General features: G+C 34.6%; 1 protein-coding gene and 1 non-coding gene across 3 annotated transcripts in view; both read left to right on the top strand.

Annotated features, from left to right (window-relative positions):
- The window catches only part of KPNA4 (karyopherin subunit alpha 4), a 58888-nt gene that overhangs the window by 31033 nt on the left and 11323 nt on the right, over nucleotides 1-16532 (top strand). For both annotated transcript variants that reach the window (XM_004441699.3, XM_087440139.1), the window contains 8 exons: nucleotides 1962-2057; nucleotides 2545-2630; nucleotides 4275-4361; nucleotides 6159-6328; nucleotides 6436-6480; nucleotides 9923-10054; nucleotides 14395-14523; nucleotides 16133-16237. In XM_004441699.3, coding sequence (XP_004441756.1) covers nucleotides 1962-2057; nucleotides 2545-2630; nucleotides 4275-4361; nucleotides 6159-6328; nucleotides 6436-6480; nucleotides 9923-10054; nucleotides 14395-14523; nucleotides 16133-16237 — 850 coding nt within the window. The remainder of the gene's footprint in view (nucleotides 1-1961; nucleotides 2058-2544; nucleotides 2631-4274; nucleotides 4362-6158; nucleotides 6329-6435; nucleotides 6481-9922; nucleotides 10055-14394; nucleotides 14524-16132; nucleotides 16238-16532) is intronic.
- Nucleotides 14745-15065, top strand: LOC147915230 (small Cajal body-specific RNA 7). Its single transcript, XR_015554570.1, has one exon.

Genomic DNA, 16532 nt, shown 5'->3' with positions numbered 1-16532 from the left:
AAGCCAGTGGCACCAGACTGATTTTATATTATATTTTGTAGATATTATATGCACTCTGTCGGGGGAAGAGGGAGAATCTCCCTCTGCCCTTTCCCTTAAGGTTCTTCTGGCTGGCCAAATAATCAACAAGACAGGTTAGCAGGAGAAAATAATACCAAGTTTATTAACATGTATACATGGGAGAAACTCAGAAATGAGCAACTCGTCCCTCTGTCTAAGCTGCTTGCTTAAGTATTGCAGCTAAAGGTGAGGAGGGTGTTGGGGGTGGGTAGTGGCCTGGGACTTCAGAGGGCAGGAGGACAGTTCTTTTTGGGGTCATCTATAGATAATGTGGTCAGGGAGAGACAGAGTTTTTTGATAAAAGAGGCTTGGTGCCTTTGCTATTGTAACCTCTATCCTACATTATCTTTATAGCCATCATGATAGAAGATCTGTTCCAGGAAGGAGCCACCATGTCAAATTCTTTAGGCAGTTAGTGGGGGGGGTCAAATGTCCCTCAGAGAAAACAATCAGGGTAAAGAGATATATTTCAGGGTGGCCAAATTTTGATCTCCCACAACTCAAAGAAAAAAAGGCCATTTCTCTTTAAGAATGTCCTCAGTAAAGTAGTAAAAAAATTTTCTTTTATTAAATCTGGAAGCTTTATTAAGAAAGACTGGGTTATTTCCTACTTTGTGCAAAGAATGTGTTGTGTTATGGAAAATACTGTGTAAAAGCATGTGGTATAATTCTTGTTCTTTAGGTTTCCAATTAGGTTTAGAACCTAATTGGAAGGGCAGAACTATATAAAAAACAGTGATACTCAACAACAATGTAGGCGTATGCTGTGTAAATAGTCTTGGAATTCAGAGAGAGTATTGTGAAAACATAGAACTTGAAACGGACTTTGACTAGATAGAAAGAATGGAATGTGAAGGGCCTGGAAATGTGATTGAAATGGTGGGACAGACAACTGACCTATTGTTGAGTTACAAAGAATAAGATTAATTAGATAACATAGGTAAGATTAGATAAGGTAAGTTAGGTAACTTGTGGAGTGGTTTAAAGCTAGGTCAAGGAGTTTACATTGCTAGGGTAGTTAAATAAGCAGCCATCACTCGGTTTGTGTAGGGGAGTGATCTGACTGATCATTTCTTGCTTTCTTAAACATTGTCTTTATATAGTGTAGGAGGTTCAGATGGGTGAAGATTTGTGTCAGGCCACATTGAGGACTTACCGTCTAAATCTACAGTCTTCCACATGTACAAATGGGCACTGGGTATTGCTGTTTTACCCTCTAAGCTCCATGAAATTAAGGATGTGTCTTTCTTTTATATTAATATCTCCAATATCTCTTTGAATATTTTCCTGTGTATTCCTGTGCTTATTCCATTTCACCTTAGTTGCTGAGATGAGAATATTGAAGAGCTTTTGTGACCTTTGATTTGGTGTGTTGAGTAGGATGAAGAATTGGACACTAGTGTCACCTGTAAACTTATACCAGCAGCCTACCTGCCTTTGTCCTTTGACTCTGTTGTGACCTAGTATGAATAATTTGGGATATTTTGGTGACCTCTTAATTCCTTTCTTAGCAAGGTAAATACCATGTTGAAGGAGTCTGCCCACTTTTTTTCTCTGACCTAAAAATTAAGTCCAAAGGTAACACATATAAAGCATTTAGTTGTCTTTTTATGTCACAATTGGGACTTTATTGAGGGAATAATATTACTGGACTAACTAAAAAAGTGGTAAAGTCATTCATGTCTGCCATTTTTTCCTAATTATTAATAATCTGTAAATTTATAAATCAATTTTTTTATAATAGAGAAAAGGTTGCATTATATAAACTTAAAAAGTAACTTTCAGAGACAGTACTTGTGCCAAATATTCAGATTTATTGTAATCTCTATATCATATATGAATTCGAATTATAATATATATCTTTAAGTTTCACACGAGGGGTATATATATATCTCTTATAGGAAGCTTCTATCCAGTGATCGAAATCCACCAATTGATGACTTAATAAAATCTGGAATATTGCCTATTTTAGTCCATTGTCTTGAAAGAGATGACAAGTAAGTACATTATTTTAAGAAATAATTTAGGACGTATCCTTTGCAGAAGACACGATTTTCTAGTAGTTAGTTTGATCTTTAAAGAAAAAAGAAAAGGGCTTATGAGATGGAGTTGAAAAGCCCAAGTGAGAAACAGTGCAAGGTGTGTTTACACCAAGAGATGAAGGTGAAGGCCAAGGAGGGACTTCAGAATGATACATTTAACCTTTAAGCTTTGAAAATTGGCAAAAACTAGTTTGGCCAGATAGGTACTTGAGAAAACTCGGGTTGGGGTGGTAATGTGCAAGTATCTTAATAAAGAGTTCTTACTGAAAATAAGAAGGACACCTGAGGAGGTGTTTTAAAGTCATTGGAGGTTTTAAAAAAGTGCTGGATACATAGATAGCTTCTGAAACAAAATATTTAATAGTTTCAGAATGCTAGAGGGGAGAGATGGTTGGTAGATATTTGGGCCAATGTAAAAATCCCTACTATTTGTTTTTTGCAGTCCTTCTTTACAGTTCGAAGCTGCGTGGGCTTTGACGAACATTGCATCTGGAACCTCTGAACAAACTCAAGCAGTAGTTCAGTCCAGTAAGTTGGTTATTAACAGCCAAAATTGTGATTTTTAAAAAAGAAGTTAGTAAAAAGTAAACAGTAATTCTCCTAAAGAATAAAACTGTTTATGTTATAAAATAATAGCTATCCAAGAACACATAGGGTAGTTGAAATAGGGCAGCTTAAGTATGTTACTTTGATCATCTTCCAGTAACTGACATTTTCTATTTCCAGAAATTCATTTGATTCCTTTTTGAATCTGAGAACATTTCCTAATTATAGTAGCAGATTACATTATTGTAGTTATATTTTATTTATAGGATATCATAGAAATAAAATTGTTTTTCCATTGCCATACTGCCTCCTGGCCTCTCTTTTAATGAGATTTCCATGGTGTGTTTTTAGAGAAATCTTCCTTATAAAGTAGTCCTATTGAAAGAATGGCTTGAATTTTTTTTCCATTTTATTATAATAGGATTGTTTTTCTTTTATGTTCCAAGAGATGTAAGGGGGAAATTACTATTGGAAGTAATAACTGGAGTGTGTTGTTTTCATGAATGCTGTTTGATTCTTCCATCAAAGAAATTAATCATTTTAAAGAAGGCACTTTTAAAATCCTCTTACTTGTCTGTGCTTGTTAAAATCTTAAGCACTAATTTCTACATGATTTTGAAGGAGAACAAAAGTGCTATCCAAGTTAGCATTTTATTATGTAGACACTTGTGTTGTAATATTAAATAGAAAAGGTAACTACCTGAAATCTTAATAAAACTGGTTTAATTTTGAGTTCAGGTGGTTTTCGTTTTTGGTTTTTTAGGGGTTTTTTGGTTTTGTGGTTTTTTGGTTTTGTTTTGTATAGTTAACTGTTCAGTAAATTTTTGATTTCAAGACAATGTGTTAATTCCTCACTCTTTTTCCTTTCTGTTTTATGTGCTCTTTAAAGATTAGAAAGAAGGCTTAGAATTTGTTTTCACACTGCTAGTCTGTCTTAATATACCAAAAATAATGGATAAACGAATTACTTTTTATTATAAGAAAGCATGATTGAGCTACGGGTACTTAAATATCATTTTTCAAAGTAATATCAGAAGGAAGAAAGGAAATTGAAGAATCATATGTTTGTTGCAGTGTTATTCTGTTCAGATACAGACCTTTCTCTGTGTTTCCCATTTCTGGTTAAGCAACAGAATCACTTTCTGATTCAGAAGATCTCATGTGGCACAGGAATCACTGGCCTGTCTAAAGACCCACATGAAGTTAATTTTAAATCTCTATGTTCAAAAATTACTCGGACATTTTGGGTCTTTCCCGGCCCTCCCCACCCCAAATTTGAAGGTAATGCTTAATCTATAAGGAATTGATCTTAAAATTAGAATTAAGTCCAGGTTCAATTTTGAATGAAATTTTACCAGCTTACTTTGACATTTGTCTATGTTAAAGTTGTCATTTTGATGCTGAATAAGTAGTGTGCTAGTCAGAATTTTTCCACTACTTTATTCTGATGAAAATGAGGGTATATTTAAAATATTTTTCATAGGTTTCTTTCTTTTGAGCTTTCAGCAAAAAACAAGATTGGTTTTTGGTTTAGAGTATAGTATCTTCAACCTTTTTTTCTTGCAATTTTATTGAGGTATAATTCACATATAGCAGTGTCTTCAGACTTATGTTTTCCTCCTTCAGATGCTGTGCCACTTTTCCTGAGGCTTCTCCATTCACCCCATCAAAATGTCTGTGAGCAAGCAGTGTGGGCATTGGGAAATATCATAGGTTTGTATAAAATGTGTAATAACAGTCCAACAATTGTTGTTATCATATACTGTGTAATAAAAATGACTACCAGTAGTCAAAAAGGAAAAACATTTTGTCTTTTTCAGCACTAGTTTTTGTGAAATTGTTTACAAAAATTATAGCTGTTTAAACCAATAATAAACAGAATGAATATTTTTGTTGCTTATGATGCCTTTGTATCTCTTTATTTATACTCAACTCTTAATTATTTGAATAATTATGAAATACATATATGATTTAGATCTTCTCCTGTTCTTCCTTTATTATGTTGGGGTCCATTTTATTCTTCAACTGTCTCTACTATCAGAAAAAGTAATAAGAAAAAACGAAGAGGCAAAACTTAAACTAACAATAATTTTTCTCTATAATGGCAGTTCTGAGAAGAGTCTAAATTGAAATGTTTTGTATCTCTTGTGGATTTTAGTACATTGCAGTATAGTAATGTTATCCACCGTCATCATGAGGTCACCATTATCCAGGAGGTGTCTGTAGCTTGTAGACAGTCTCATTAAATGTTGAACACCATGATTACCATACCTTTCAGCTTTTCTCTGATAAATAATTGTAGGAAGAATAATTAAAGACAATTTTAATATTTCAAGGATTTGTTTTTTAACTAGAGCCTAACTTTACCCAAACCCAAAAATTCAAAGAACTATCCTTAAGTGCAGGGTAGCTAAAATCTGGAGTCTGAACTGTATCGTGTCCCTTGGTGTTAAAGTTTATTTTGCCACAGATTCTTTATTGTTCTTTCATGGAAGTAATCAGTATTGTTTTGATATACCTTCTCTTTATTGCCCTTTTGGGGGCCAAGATGGAAGGTAAGTGATAGTGTCCCGTGATTATGAATTTTCAAAAGGGTGAAAATCTCTGTAAACTGTTCTTGGCATACGGTATATTGCTATCGTTTGTGTATCCAGGGTCCCTCACTCTTTTGTTTTTATACCAAATTCTAGATTTAGAACCATTAATGCAGTGTCTTGATCTTTGTTTTTTAATTTCAATGACATTGTAGAATTAATTAGAATACATGGATGCAAAACAAATAAGTATTTTATTGCCAAATATTGTAATGCGAGGAAAAGTGTTTTCACTTATGGAAGGTTATACTTCAACATGGCTCTCATACTAGAAATTACAGTGACACTTTTGATACAGAAATTAAATTTGACAGTTCTCTAGGGCAGCAATTCTCAAACTTTAGCCTGTTACCAGAATCGTATGAAGGGCTTGTTAAAACACAGAATCCTGGACCCGCAAGTTTCTGTTTCAGTAGAATCACTGTGGGAACCAATGCTCTAGGGGTATTGGTCCCCTCCCCTTTTTTTGACATAGTTTTTAAGTGTATGGAATAATTTATAGTTATTCTACAAATATTTTCTAATAGTTTTTCAATATTTCTTTTTTTATTACATGAGTTTGTTAAACTGAGAGTACCATTGAGAGAGAAGATAAAAGCAACAGCTCTGCTCACAAAGTATTTTAAAGAACCCTTAGGCTTCTAACATTCAGATGGCATAAAAACTTTATAGGTGAGCAGCTTATAAACCTGAATACATGAATAATGTGTAAAAAAAATCTTAGTACCTAGGTTGCTTTTCTTGACTCAAAGACCTAACTTATGAACTTAGTTATTATTGTCTAAAACTTTTATAAAACTAAATAGTATATCAGGTTAAAATTTAGGAAGCAGCACATTGAACCCTGTGCCTTATGTTTTCTGAATTGCTTACTGTCGACATATTTCATTGAAGTAATAAATGCTTATTCCTACAGGTGATGGGCCACAGTGTAGAGATTATGTCATAAGTCTTGGAGTTGTGAAACCTTTACTTTCCTTCATAAGTCCATCTATTCCTATAACATTTTTAAGAAATGTTACTTGGGTTATGGTCAACTTATGTCGCCACAAAGACCCACCACCCCCAATGGAAACCATTCAGGAGGTAAACAAGTGTTTTTGTGCATTTTTTTGTGTTTAAACTAAAGTAGATACCATTGTATATATGTTTTTATCTATGTATTTTTAAAATCTGTGTATTTCTCTCTCCAGATTCTTCCAGCTCTTTGTGTTTTAATTCATCACACAGATGTAAATGTGAGTAAATGTTTCCCATCATATATTTTTATATTAGTGTGTACGTATGTCTAGGACTGCCCCTGTGACATAAGGGAGAAAATATTGGACATCATGTCAGTGTACTCTATCAGATTTTTCCGTTTCAAGGGCTGTAATACATAGTTTGATATTTTTATATTTACTCTGTGTTTACCTATATGACAAAATATAATTTCAATGAAGAAATCAAGCCTAACTACTATTTTGGTCTGGGCAATAATGTATGTGAGTATAAATATATATATAAGTGTTGTAAAAACTCACATTGGAAGTTCTTCAAGTTGCCAGTTAGTGATCTCTCTCACTAAGATTGTCTTTGATTATTTTGTGAGTTTTGGTTTTTCTTTTTTTTTTTTTTAAGATTTTTTCCCCCAAAAGCCCCAGTCAGTGCATAGTTGTGTATCCTAGTTGTATGTCTCTCTCGCTTTTCTGTGTGGGATGCCTCCTCAGCATGGCTTGATGAGCATCGTGTAGGTCTGCGCACAGGATCCGAACTGGCGAACCCCGGGCCCCTGAAGCAGAGCACATGAACTTAACCACTACACCACCAGGCCGGCCCCATGTTTATGAGCTTTTTATGGAAGCTCATTTTGACAGCCTGGCCAGTGAGAGAACACATACACCTACTGATATTTTTGTTTTTTGAAAGATTAAAAAAGAAATATATTTGTGCCTTTATGCCTGGGTTTGTATTCATATACATATACCAAACTGTGAACATCACTTGCTCTTTAATTTCATGTTTACTCTGTATTTCCATTTATAGTGATTAGGGTAGTGGCTTCACTTGGTATAGAGATAACTCTTGATTATCCAAACAACAAGGAAAAAAATCAGTGCAGACTAGATTTTAAACATAATAAATATATCTTATTCATTCTTACCATTCTTGCCAACAGATGGCAAAGGAAAAAGCAACTTAGAAAGTGTGAATGAGGTGAAAAAGTGCTCTGACTGCTTATGAGGCAGTTTTGCCTTCAGTGTGTTAGAAAAGCTAGGAATATAATGGGTAAAGGAATGACACGGGTCAAAGGTGTAGCAACCAGCAGGCACGTGTGTGGTTCTTAAATACATGCATGCTTTGGTATGACGACCAATGTTTGATAAGCTGCCTTGTTCCTTTACAGTTTCTTGGGTAAGACCTTTCTGCCAAGATCTCTCTCAAGCATATAGAACAAATTAAAATTAAAATTATACTACATCAAGCAGTGACATAATGTACAGAATCCCTTAGATGAATGTGATCTTTGCTCTAAAGATTTTTTTTTTAGCTCCAGGTAGTCTAGGAGCTTAAAAACCATGTAAGCAATTTTTGATTTTGGCTCCTTATAGCCAAGTTCTTTGATTAAATTACAAATTTTAATACTTTTAAAAGATTTCTAAGAAAGATTAATCTCAAAGTGTATACCTCTAGCAGAAAACAGACATCTTGGTTGACTTTATTCAGAGATGTATTGTGTTCTTTCCACCTGTTTACCCCAATCCAGTTGAGGTTATAACTCCCTTTTTCTTGCTTTTGATGTGTCTTGAATTTCTCAAGCCAGTTTTCATTGTTCTTTTTTTAGTAGCATGTTTACTAAGTAATATTGTTTACTAAATAATGATGTTTACTAAAATAAAATCTTCTTAAGTAAACACTTAGCAGCAAGTTCTTAAATGAGGCCATCAGAGAAATGAAAAAAAAAGAGTAAACACTGCTTCCACAAACTATAAGTGAAACACTGAAATTACACTCTAGTTGTAATTAGTAAACTTATAGAATATTAACTTTGATATAAAAAGTATATATGAGATGTAGTCTGATTTAAATTGTGATTTTGATGTGAGCATATTAATGACATGTTTAGTATTGGGCCTTTTTTAAAAGATGTATCTGGATTTTACATACAGTCATGCACAAGTAACTTGAAATTTTTTGCCTATATCAACAAATTTTGGCATATGTTAGTACTCAGAAAAAAATAGTTACATTTATAAATTGAAATTTAGTTGTTTCACATATTTTGACCACTTCATGTTTGTGCGTTTTTTCATTTGGTATCTTCTTTTTGCATTAAAAATATTCATAGACCTTTCCTGATATTCTGAAAGGAACAGCAGCAAAATGCTGTTTTATCCTTCTAGGAGCTTCTTGGATGTTTTTAACATAACATTGGTTTAGAATTTTAAAGGTTTCAAACTTTTTCTGGCTTGTCTTTTGACAGAGTCCATATTCCGGAAAGGCTTTGGAAGTAAAGTTCTAGGCGCAATTATTGCTATGTCTTTGTCAATAGTTGTATTATTTATGCAGCAGTTTAACAGTTTTGTCATACTTCTTTTTGGCCATAACTTCTAATTAGGACTTAACATACAAAGAGAAATGAAACACAATGGTCTGCTGTACTTTAAAATATCAGCATTAAAAATTATAGGCTATTTCTTAATATAAGTTAATGACAGAGGTTGGGGTTTTTTTGGGTGAGGAAGACTAGCCTTGAGCTAACATCCAATGCCAATCCTCCTCTTTTTTCTGAGGAATACTGGCCCTGGACTGCCATCCCAGCCCATCTTCCTCTACTTTACATGGGACGCCACCACAGCATGGCTTGACAAGCGGTGCGTCGGTGCGCGCCAGGGATCCAAACCCGTGAACCCCAGGCCACCGAAGTGGAGCGCGCGCACTTAACCACTGCGCCACCAGGCCAGCCCCTGCAGAGGGGTTTTTTGTAACTAGTTTTGGCAGCTGGTATAATATAAATTCTGTATTTTCTTTTTTTACTAGAACATATTTTTTGGTTATGGATCTCACACGTTGATCTATGGTTGCTTTTAATATCTTGATTTGCAGCTTTGGGAGACTTGCACTATTTAGAAAGTTGCCTCCAGTTTTATAAGGCAAAGCAAACTGATTCAAAAAGATGAAACTACTATAATCTTAATACTGGAGTACTGGCTTTAGACATACCTACATGGTACCACTGGTTCTAGAGAACACCTTGAATATATCCATTTAGCCCAGATGTTTTGAACCACTTTGTATGTTAGATACGTGTATTATTTCCTACTATATACATTTACCACAATGTCTTTGGACCTATTATCCCTCGGTCTGAGCATTTGGGAAAGAGAATGTCTTTTTTTCGTATTTCATGTGCTATGTAGTGTGTTTATATCTTGGTGAATTAAGATTGGTTGCTAATATGTGATCGAGATCATAGTTAACCTAAACATCCTGAATATGGCTAGAAGATGTGCATACTTAATACAGACATTCATAGATGATGACGTTTAGTGTAATCGAGAAGATTAAGATTCCAGGGAATTGAGGTGAGAGAAGAAAGGAAGAAGTTGGTAGAACAGTCATAGATTATTCTGTATGGTTAAGAATTATTAAAATGAGAAAATATTCAAAGGCTATTTCAATTTTCATTTTATTCATTAGATATTAGTAGATACTGTCTGGGCCCTCTCTTATCTTACTGATGCTGGTAATGAACAGATACAGATGGTAATAGACTCTGAAATAGTCCGTCATTTGGTTCCTCTGCTCAGCCACCAGGAAGTTAAAGTTCAGGTGAGTTTGTTGTTGATAAAAATATGTTTCTCTTACCACTAATTGCTTTAAGCGTGATATTTGAAAATGGGCAATTTCAATAGTTTAAAGTATATTTTTAGCCTAATAACATATCTGTGATGAAAAGACTGAATTATTATATCCCCGTTTTAAAGATGGAGAAAATGAGGTGGGAGTACTATAGTTCAACAAAAACCTCCCCTCCCCTACCCCACCCCCAAAAAACCAACCAGGTCAACTCCTTTGTAAATTACTGATTTCTAATGTAGACCAGGGCAATTCATATAGCAGCTTGGGTGACATCTGAAACAAGGATTGATACTTTTCTTTTTCTTTTTTTTTGAGGAAGATCAGCCCTGAGCTAACATCCGTGCTAATCCTCCTCTTTTTGCTGAGGAAGACCGGCTCTGAGCTAACATCTATTGCCAATCCTCCTCCTTTTTTTCCCCCCCAAAGCCCCAGTGGATAGTTGTGTGTCATAGTTGCACATCCTTCTAGTTGCTGTATGTGGGACGCGGCCTCAGCATGGCCGGAGAAGCGGTGCATCGGTGCGCGCCTGGGATCCGACCCCGGGCCATCGGCAGCGGAGAACGCGTACTTAACCGCTAAGCCACGGGGCCGGCTCATACTTTTATTTTTCTTACTCTTCCTGTTTTGTTTTTTTTTTCCTTCCCCTCTCCTACTCTTCCTCCCCTGCTCTCTAGCTGTCCTTTTTTATTCTCCTCCACTGCACCTGGCAAGTTCAGTTAATGCTTAGCTTCACTGGCAACTGCAGTAGAGGCTTTGTACTGAAATATGCTGCTTAGGTGCTTCCTAAATTGTTTCCTTTCAATTATTTAAAATTATTGTATTTAATTTTTATTCATATATTATTTTTAAATCCTTCCACATAAATATTTATCCAAAAGAACCTGGATCTAGAAAGAGCCAAAAAAGAGTGTGAGAAGTTCACACAAGTATTACAAGCAGTAACTGTCAGACTACAGTGGTGAAGGGAGATGCAGCAAGCTCTCCCTACCCTACTGAGGTAAATAGTATGCTTTCTTCCTATAATGGCTTAGAGTCTAAAATAGCATAAGGAAAACAGCTAACCTAATTCACTATTTCTCAGCCCTGGCTGGACATCAAAATCAACTGTGAAGCTTAAAGAGAAAAACTATTTCCCTTGCTCAACCCCTAGAGATTTTGTTTCAGTAAATCTGGGATATTTCATAGAAACCCAGGCTTTAAAAAGCTCTTCAGGTGATACTCATGTATAGTCAGAATGGAGACCTACCGCCTTAAAATTTAAAGCACTTTAAAGAAAGAGGGAACACTTAACTAAATTCAAAAAGAATTGATTAATAGAGTAGTTTGTCATTTAGGGGTATTCATGGCTTATTTTAAATATTCTCACTAGATGTTTATCATTAAGTTTGCATTTCTTAAGTGTAGTACTTATGTCTTGGTGTAGGATTTTGGTTTGTATTTTGTTTTGGTCTTTTCAGAATGCATCTTCAGTTTAATACTGGGCTTCATTGAGGAAATAGGGCTTGGGATTTTTCTTTAGCCAGCTCTCAAGGAAAGTTAATATTCTATACTTTACCTGATAACTAATAGAGATTTTTAAAAACATTTGCAACTTCCATACCATAATTTAGGAAAATAGAATAGTGTGATGAATCTCCATGTAGGATTCCTCTATATACCTGCTCACCCCGATCCTCAAATTATTTTGACATAAATCCCAGGTATCATATAATTTCATCCAGCTTGCATTTCTAAAATGTAAGGCTATTTTTAACATAAACACAGTACCATTAGAGCACTTTAAAAAATCTTAACGTTAAAATCCAGTCAGTATCCAAATTTTTACTGATTGCTTCATATTTTTTTCACAGTTCAACCAAATCAATATCCAAACAAGGTCGACACATTGTATTTGGTAGCTATGTCTTTATGTTTCTATTACTCTACAACTTTCTTCTTTTTTTCTTTCTTCTTTTAAATTTATTTGTTAAAGAAGCTGGGTCACTGCAAAACATTTTTGAAAGAAATTAAAGAAGACCTAAATAAATGGAAAGACGTCTGTGCTTGTGGATTAGAAGACTTAGTATTGTTAGGATGGCAATGCTCCCCAAATTTATCTACAGATTAAATGTAATTCCTGTTAAAATCCCAGTTGCTTTTTTTGCAGAAACTTACAAGCTAATCTTAAAATCTGTATGGAAATACACGGGGCCCAGAAACAGCCAAAACAATCTTAAAAAAACAAAATTTGGGGACTACTCACTTTGAAAACTTACTACAAAGCTAAAATAAATAAGACTTTGGGATCAGAATAGACAAATGGATCAATGAAATAGAATCAAGAGTCCAAAAATAAACTCATACATTTATGATCAATTGATTTTCAACAAAGGTGCCAAGAAAATTCATTGAACAAAAAATAGTCTATTCAACAAATGGTGCTGAGGCTATTCCTTATCCACATGTAAAAGAATGTAGTTGGACCCCTGCCTCACACCATACATAAAAATTAGCCCAAAATGATCAAACATTTAAATATAAGAGCTAAAAGTATAAACCTCTTAGAAGAAAACATAGGCGTAAATCTTCATGAAGTTGGATTAGGCAGTAGTTTCTTAGATATGGCACCACAAGCACAAGCAACTAAGGGAAAAAATATATCAATTGAATTTTACCAAAATTAAAAACTTGTGCTTCTAAGGACACCATCAAGAAAGTGAAAAGACAACCCACAGAATGGAAGAGAATATTTACAAATCATATATCTGAAAAGCGACTTGTATCTAAAATACATAAAGAACTCTTACAACTCAACAATAAAAAGACAACCCAATTTAAAAATGGGCAAAAGATTTAAATACTATTCTCCAAAGAAGACATACAAATGATCAGTAAAGTAAGCACATGAGAAGATGTTCAACATCATTACTCATTAAGGAAATGTAAATCAAAGCCGCAGTGAGATACCACTTCATACCCACCAGGATGGCTATGATCAAAAAGACAGTAACAGATGTTGGCAAGGATGTATAGAATGTGGAATCCTCATACACTGCTGATGGGAGTATAAAGAGGTACAGCCTCTGTGGAATATAGTTTGACAGTAGCTCAAAAAGTGAGAGATGAAGTTATCATATGACCCAGCAGTTTCACTCCCAGGTATATACCCAGGAGAACTGAAAACACATGTTCACACAAAAACTTGTTCACAAATGTTCATGGCAGTATTGTTCATTATAGCCAAAAAGTGGAAACAAGCCAAATGTCCATCAATTAATGAATGATTAAATAAAATGTGGTATATCCATACAGCAGAAGAGTGTTGGGGTATGAAAAGGAATGAAGTACAGTAGTCCTCTGTTATCCGGAGGGGATACTTTCCAAGACCCTCAGTGGATGCCTGAAACCACGGATAGTACCAAACCTTATATATACTGTGTTTTTCGTATACGTACGTACCTATGATATAGTTTAATTTACAAATTAGGCACAGGAAGAGATTAACAACAATAACTAATAATAAAATAGACCAATTATAACAATATACTATAATAAAAGTTACCGTTGATCTTGGCAACCTCAGCATATGACTTTTTTTCTTGTTAAGTCAAGAACTTTCACCTTTTCACTTAAAGGAAGCACTTTACAGGTTCTCTCTGGCATATCTGAATTGCCAGCATCACTACTCTCACGTTTTGGGGCTATTATTAATTAAAATAAGGGTTACTTGAACACAAGCACTGCAATATCAAGATGGTTGATCTGATAACCAAGATAGCTACTAAATGATTAATGGGTGGATAGCATATACAGTGTAGATACAGTGGACAAAGGGAGATTCACATTCCAGACAGACCACGATGGTGTGGGATTTCATTACGCTACAAACGCTTTAACTTGACAGAAAATGACCTAATCCAACTGTAGAAAAATAATTGATAATTCAAATTCATATGATAATGAAATCTCATATGTTAAGCAGATTCCAGCTTTCCTTCAGAAAGGCACTGTTTTCTTTTTAGCTTATGGAAACAGTCTAAAATCTAAAGTAGTATCTTATTTTTTTATGGCCCTAATTACTATCTAAAATTATCCTTATTTGTTTGTTTATTGACTGCCTTCTCCTACAGTAATGTAAGCTTCGTAAGAGCTAGGATTTGTGTCTGTCCTCTTCACTCCCCTGTACCTAAATCACTGTCTGACACAACTTGCTCAAAAAGGATAGGTTGGCATGAATGAATGTATCTTTCATAACCTGCCAAACATACCTTTGTGCTAATAAGGAATATTTCACATAGAACAGCATCTCATTAAATCTTTTTGTGTTTCAGACTGCTGCACTTCGAGCTGTGGGCAACATTGTTACTGGAACTGATGAGCAAACACAAGTAGTTTTGAACTGTGATGCTCTTTCACACTTCCCCGCACTTCTGACACATCCCAAAGAGAAAATTAATAAAGTAAGTATTTTTACATACTATTTAATAAGTAGTATGTAAAATATTAGCAGTTTTCATTTGTAGAATTAGGGACTCAGAAGTGTCTATAATATTGATTATTAATATAAACTCATTTAGACATCAGGAGCAAATAAAATATTTTATTCTTTATAACATGGATTAGTATATGATTTTTCCATAATAAAACAAACCAATTGTAAACAGTGCAAACTTGGCTCTCTTGGAAATGATGAAATAGAGATAATTGGGTGTTGAATGTTGTATGATTGGGAATTTTTAGTATGTAAAGTAATCTAAGTTTAATATTTTGTAGATACTTAATAGAGAGTATGTGTGCATGTGTGTGTGCTCCTGGAGGCTATGGAAAGGGGGCACTGACTAGTGATGCTGATATTGGAGTGCATCTGAGGCTGTTGTAGAATACATGGGTTGTTGATTACAACATTGCCGATGATTAAAACCCAAGAACAGCTCACCTAAGTAGTCTAGCACCCTAAAATCTCTAACAGGGTCGTTAAACATGGTCCTGTGATCTGATCCAGAAGAGCCTGCTGCACACTAGCTAATACTAATAGTTTTTTTTTTTTTTTAATAATTTTATTTATTTATTTATTCCCCCAAAGCCCCAGTAGACAGTTGTATGTCATAGCTGCACATCCTTCTAGTTGCTGTATGTGGGACGCGGCCTCAGCATGGCCGGAGAAGCGGTGCGTTGGTGCGCACCCGGGATCCGAACCCGGGCCGCCAGCAGCGGAGCGCACGCACTTAACCGCTAAGCCACGAGGCCGGCCCTGATAGTTTTTAAAGTAAAACCTATTTACTAGTTTTTTAAAATAGAGAAAATGATTCCCTTTTTAGTAAATTCTTAAATTTAATAGATTTATTAAGATTGGTAAGTTATAGTAATATCCTACATAGGATGTTAGGTAGATATTTTGTCTTATTTCATGCTACCTGGTTTCAGTGTGCATTTATCATGTATGAAACTTGTAAAAAAAAAAAAAAACTTAATCATTTTAGCAAAAGTAGCACCACTGTAAAGGGTAGCATAAAAAGATCATGAAGGTGGACCAATAAAGCGTCAAACATCTGGCTCTGCTTTAGCTCTTGAGAGAAATGGTGTGGTAAAAGACTGTTACAAATAAGTATACTAAACAATCCACTATTTCACTTTTCATGTTTCCTTTATCATAGATAATTGAGATTTATCTCTCTTTGTTAGAACTCTTGATCAGAATAGAATAGAGAATAAAGCACATTACGCGAGGGGGATGCTGAATCTCATTTACAATAGTTGTAGGATTTGTATTTGTATTACAGCTCATCGATTTTTTAGTATTTGTTCAGCCAAGCTTCTTTTGAGTCTTAGTGTTTGGGAACATTGCTTTCAAAAGTTCTTTAGAAGGGTTATTTCATTAGGGCCATTAGCAACTTGTCCAAAGAAAATATGGAAAGGGGCTAGAGGAGTTGAGATTCCTAAAATGTTTATTATGGAACTCATTCCATAGTGAAATCATTTGAACATTGTAGGTAGTGAATGTATTTTTTCTTAGTTTGGATGCAGATTTTGTTTTTTAATGAGAAATATTGAAGGGGTCTTGTTCTGCAGGAAGCAGTGTGGTTCCTCTCTAACATCACTGCAGGAAATCAACAGCAGGTTCAGGCCGTAATTGATGCCAATCTTGTACCAATGATAATACACCTTTTGGATAAGGTAAGAAAATCATCTTATATGTATCTGAGTAAGAGGAAAGGGATTTAAATTTAACAAATTACGTGAATAATTACTTTTCTGTTTAATTAGAACCTGTACAGTGGCATGAATACTACAGTAAAGTAGTATTAATATTAAAACTTAAAAACCCAGCAGTTTTTATATACAAGAAACATTTCTTTTTAGAAACTCTTACCCGTTCTTTTGTATCGTTCTGTTACCAAAATTATCACCATCCTTGGATTTATTTAAAAATTCATATTGTTACCACTGATTATAAATAATTACATATTGT

The sequence above is a fragment of the Ceratotherium simum genome, chromosome 15, assembly GCF_057802395.1.
Source record: "Ceratotherium simum simum isolate JZ-2026a chromosome 15, ASM5780239v1, whole genome shotgun sequence".
Taxonomy (NCBI): Eukaryota; Metazoa; Chordata; class Mammalia; order Perissodactyla; family Rhinocerotidae; genus Ceratotherium; species Ceratotherium simum.
Note: the sequence above shows the minus strand (reverse complement) of the source record. Positions and strands in the feature narration are given on the sequence as shown.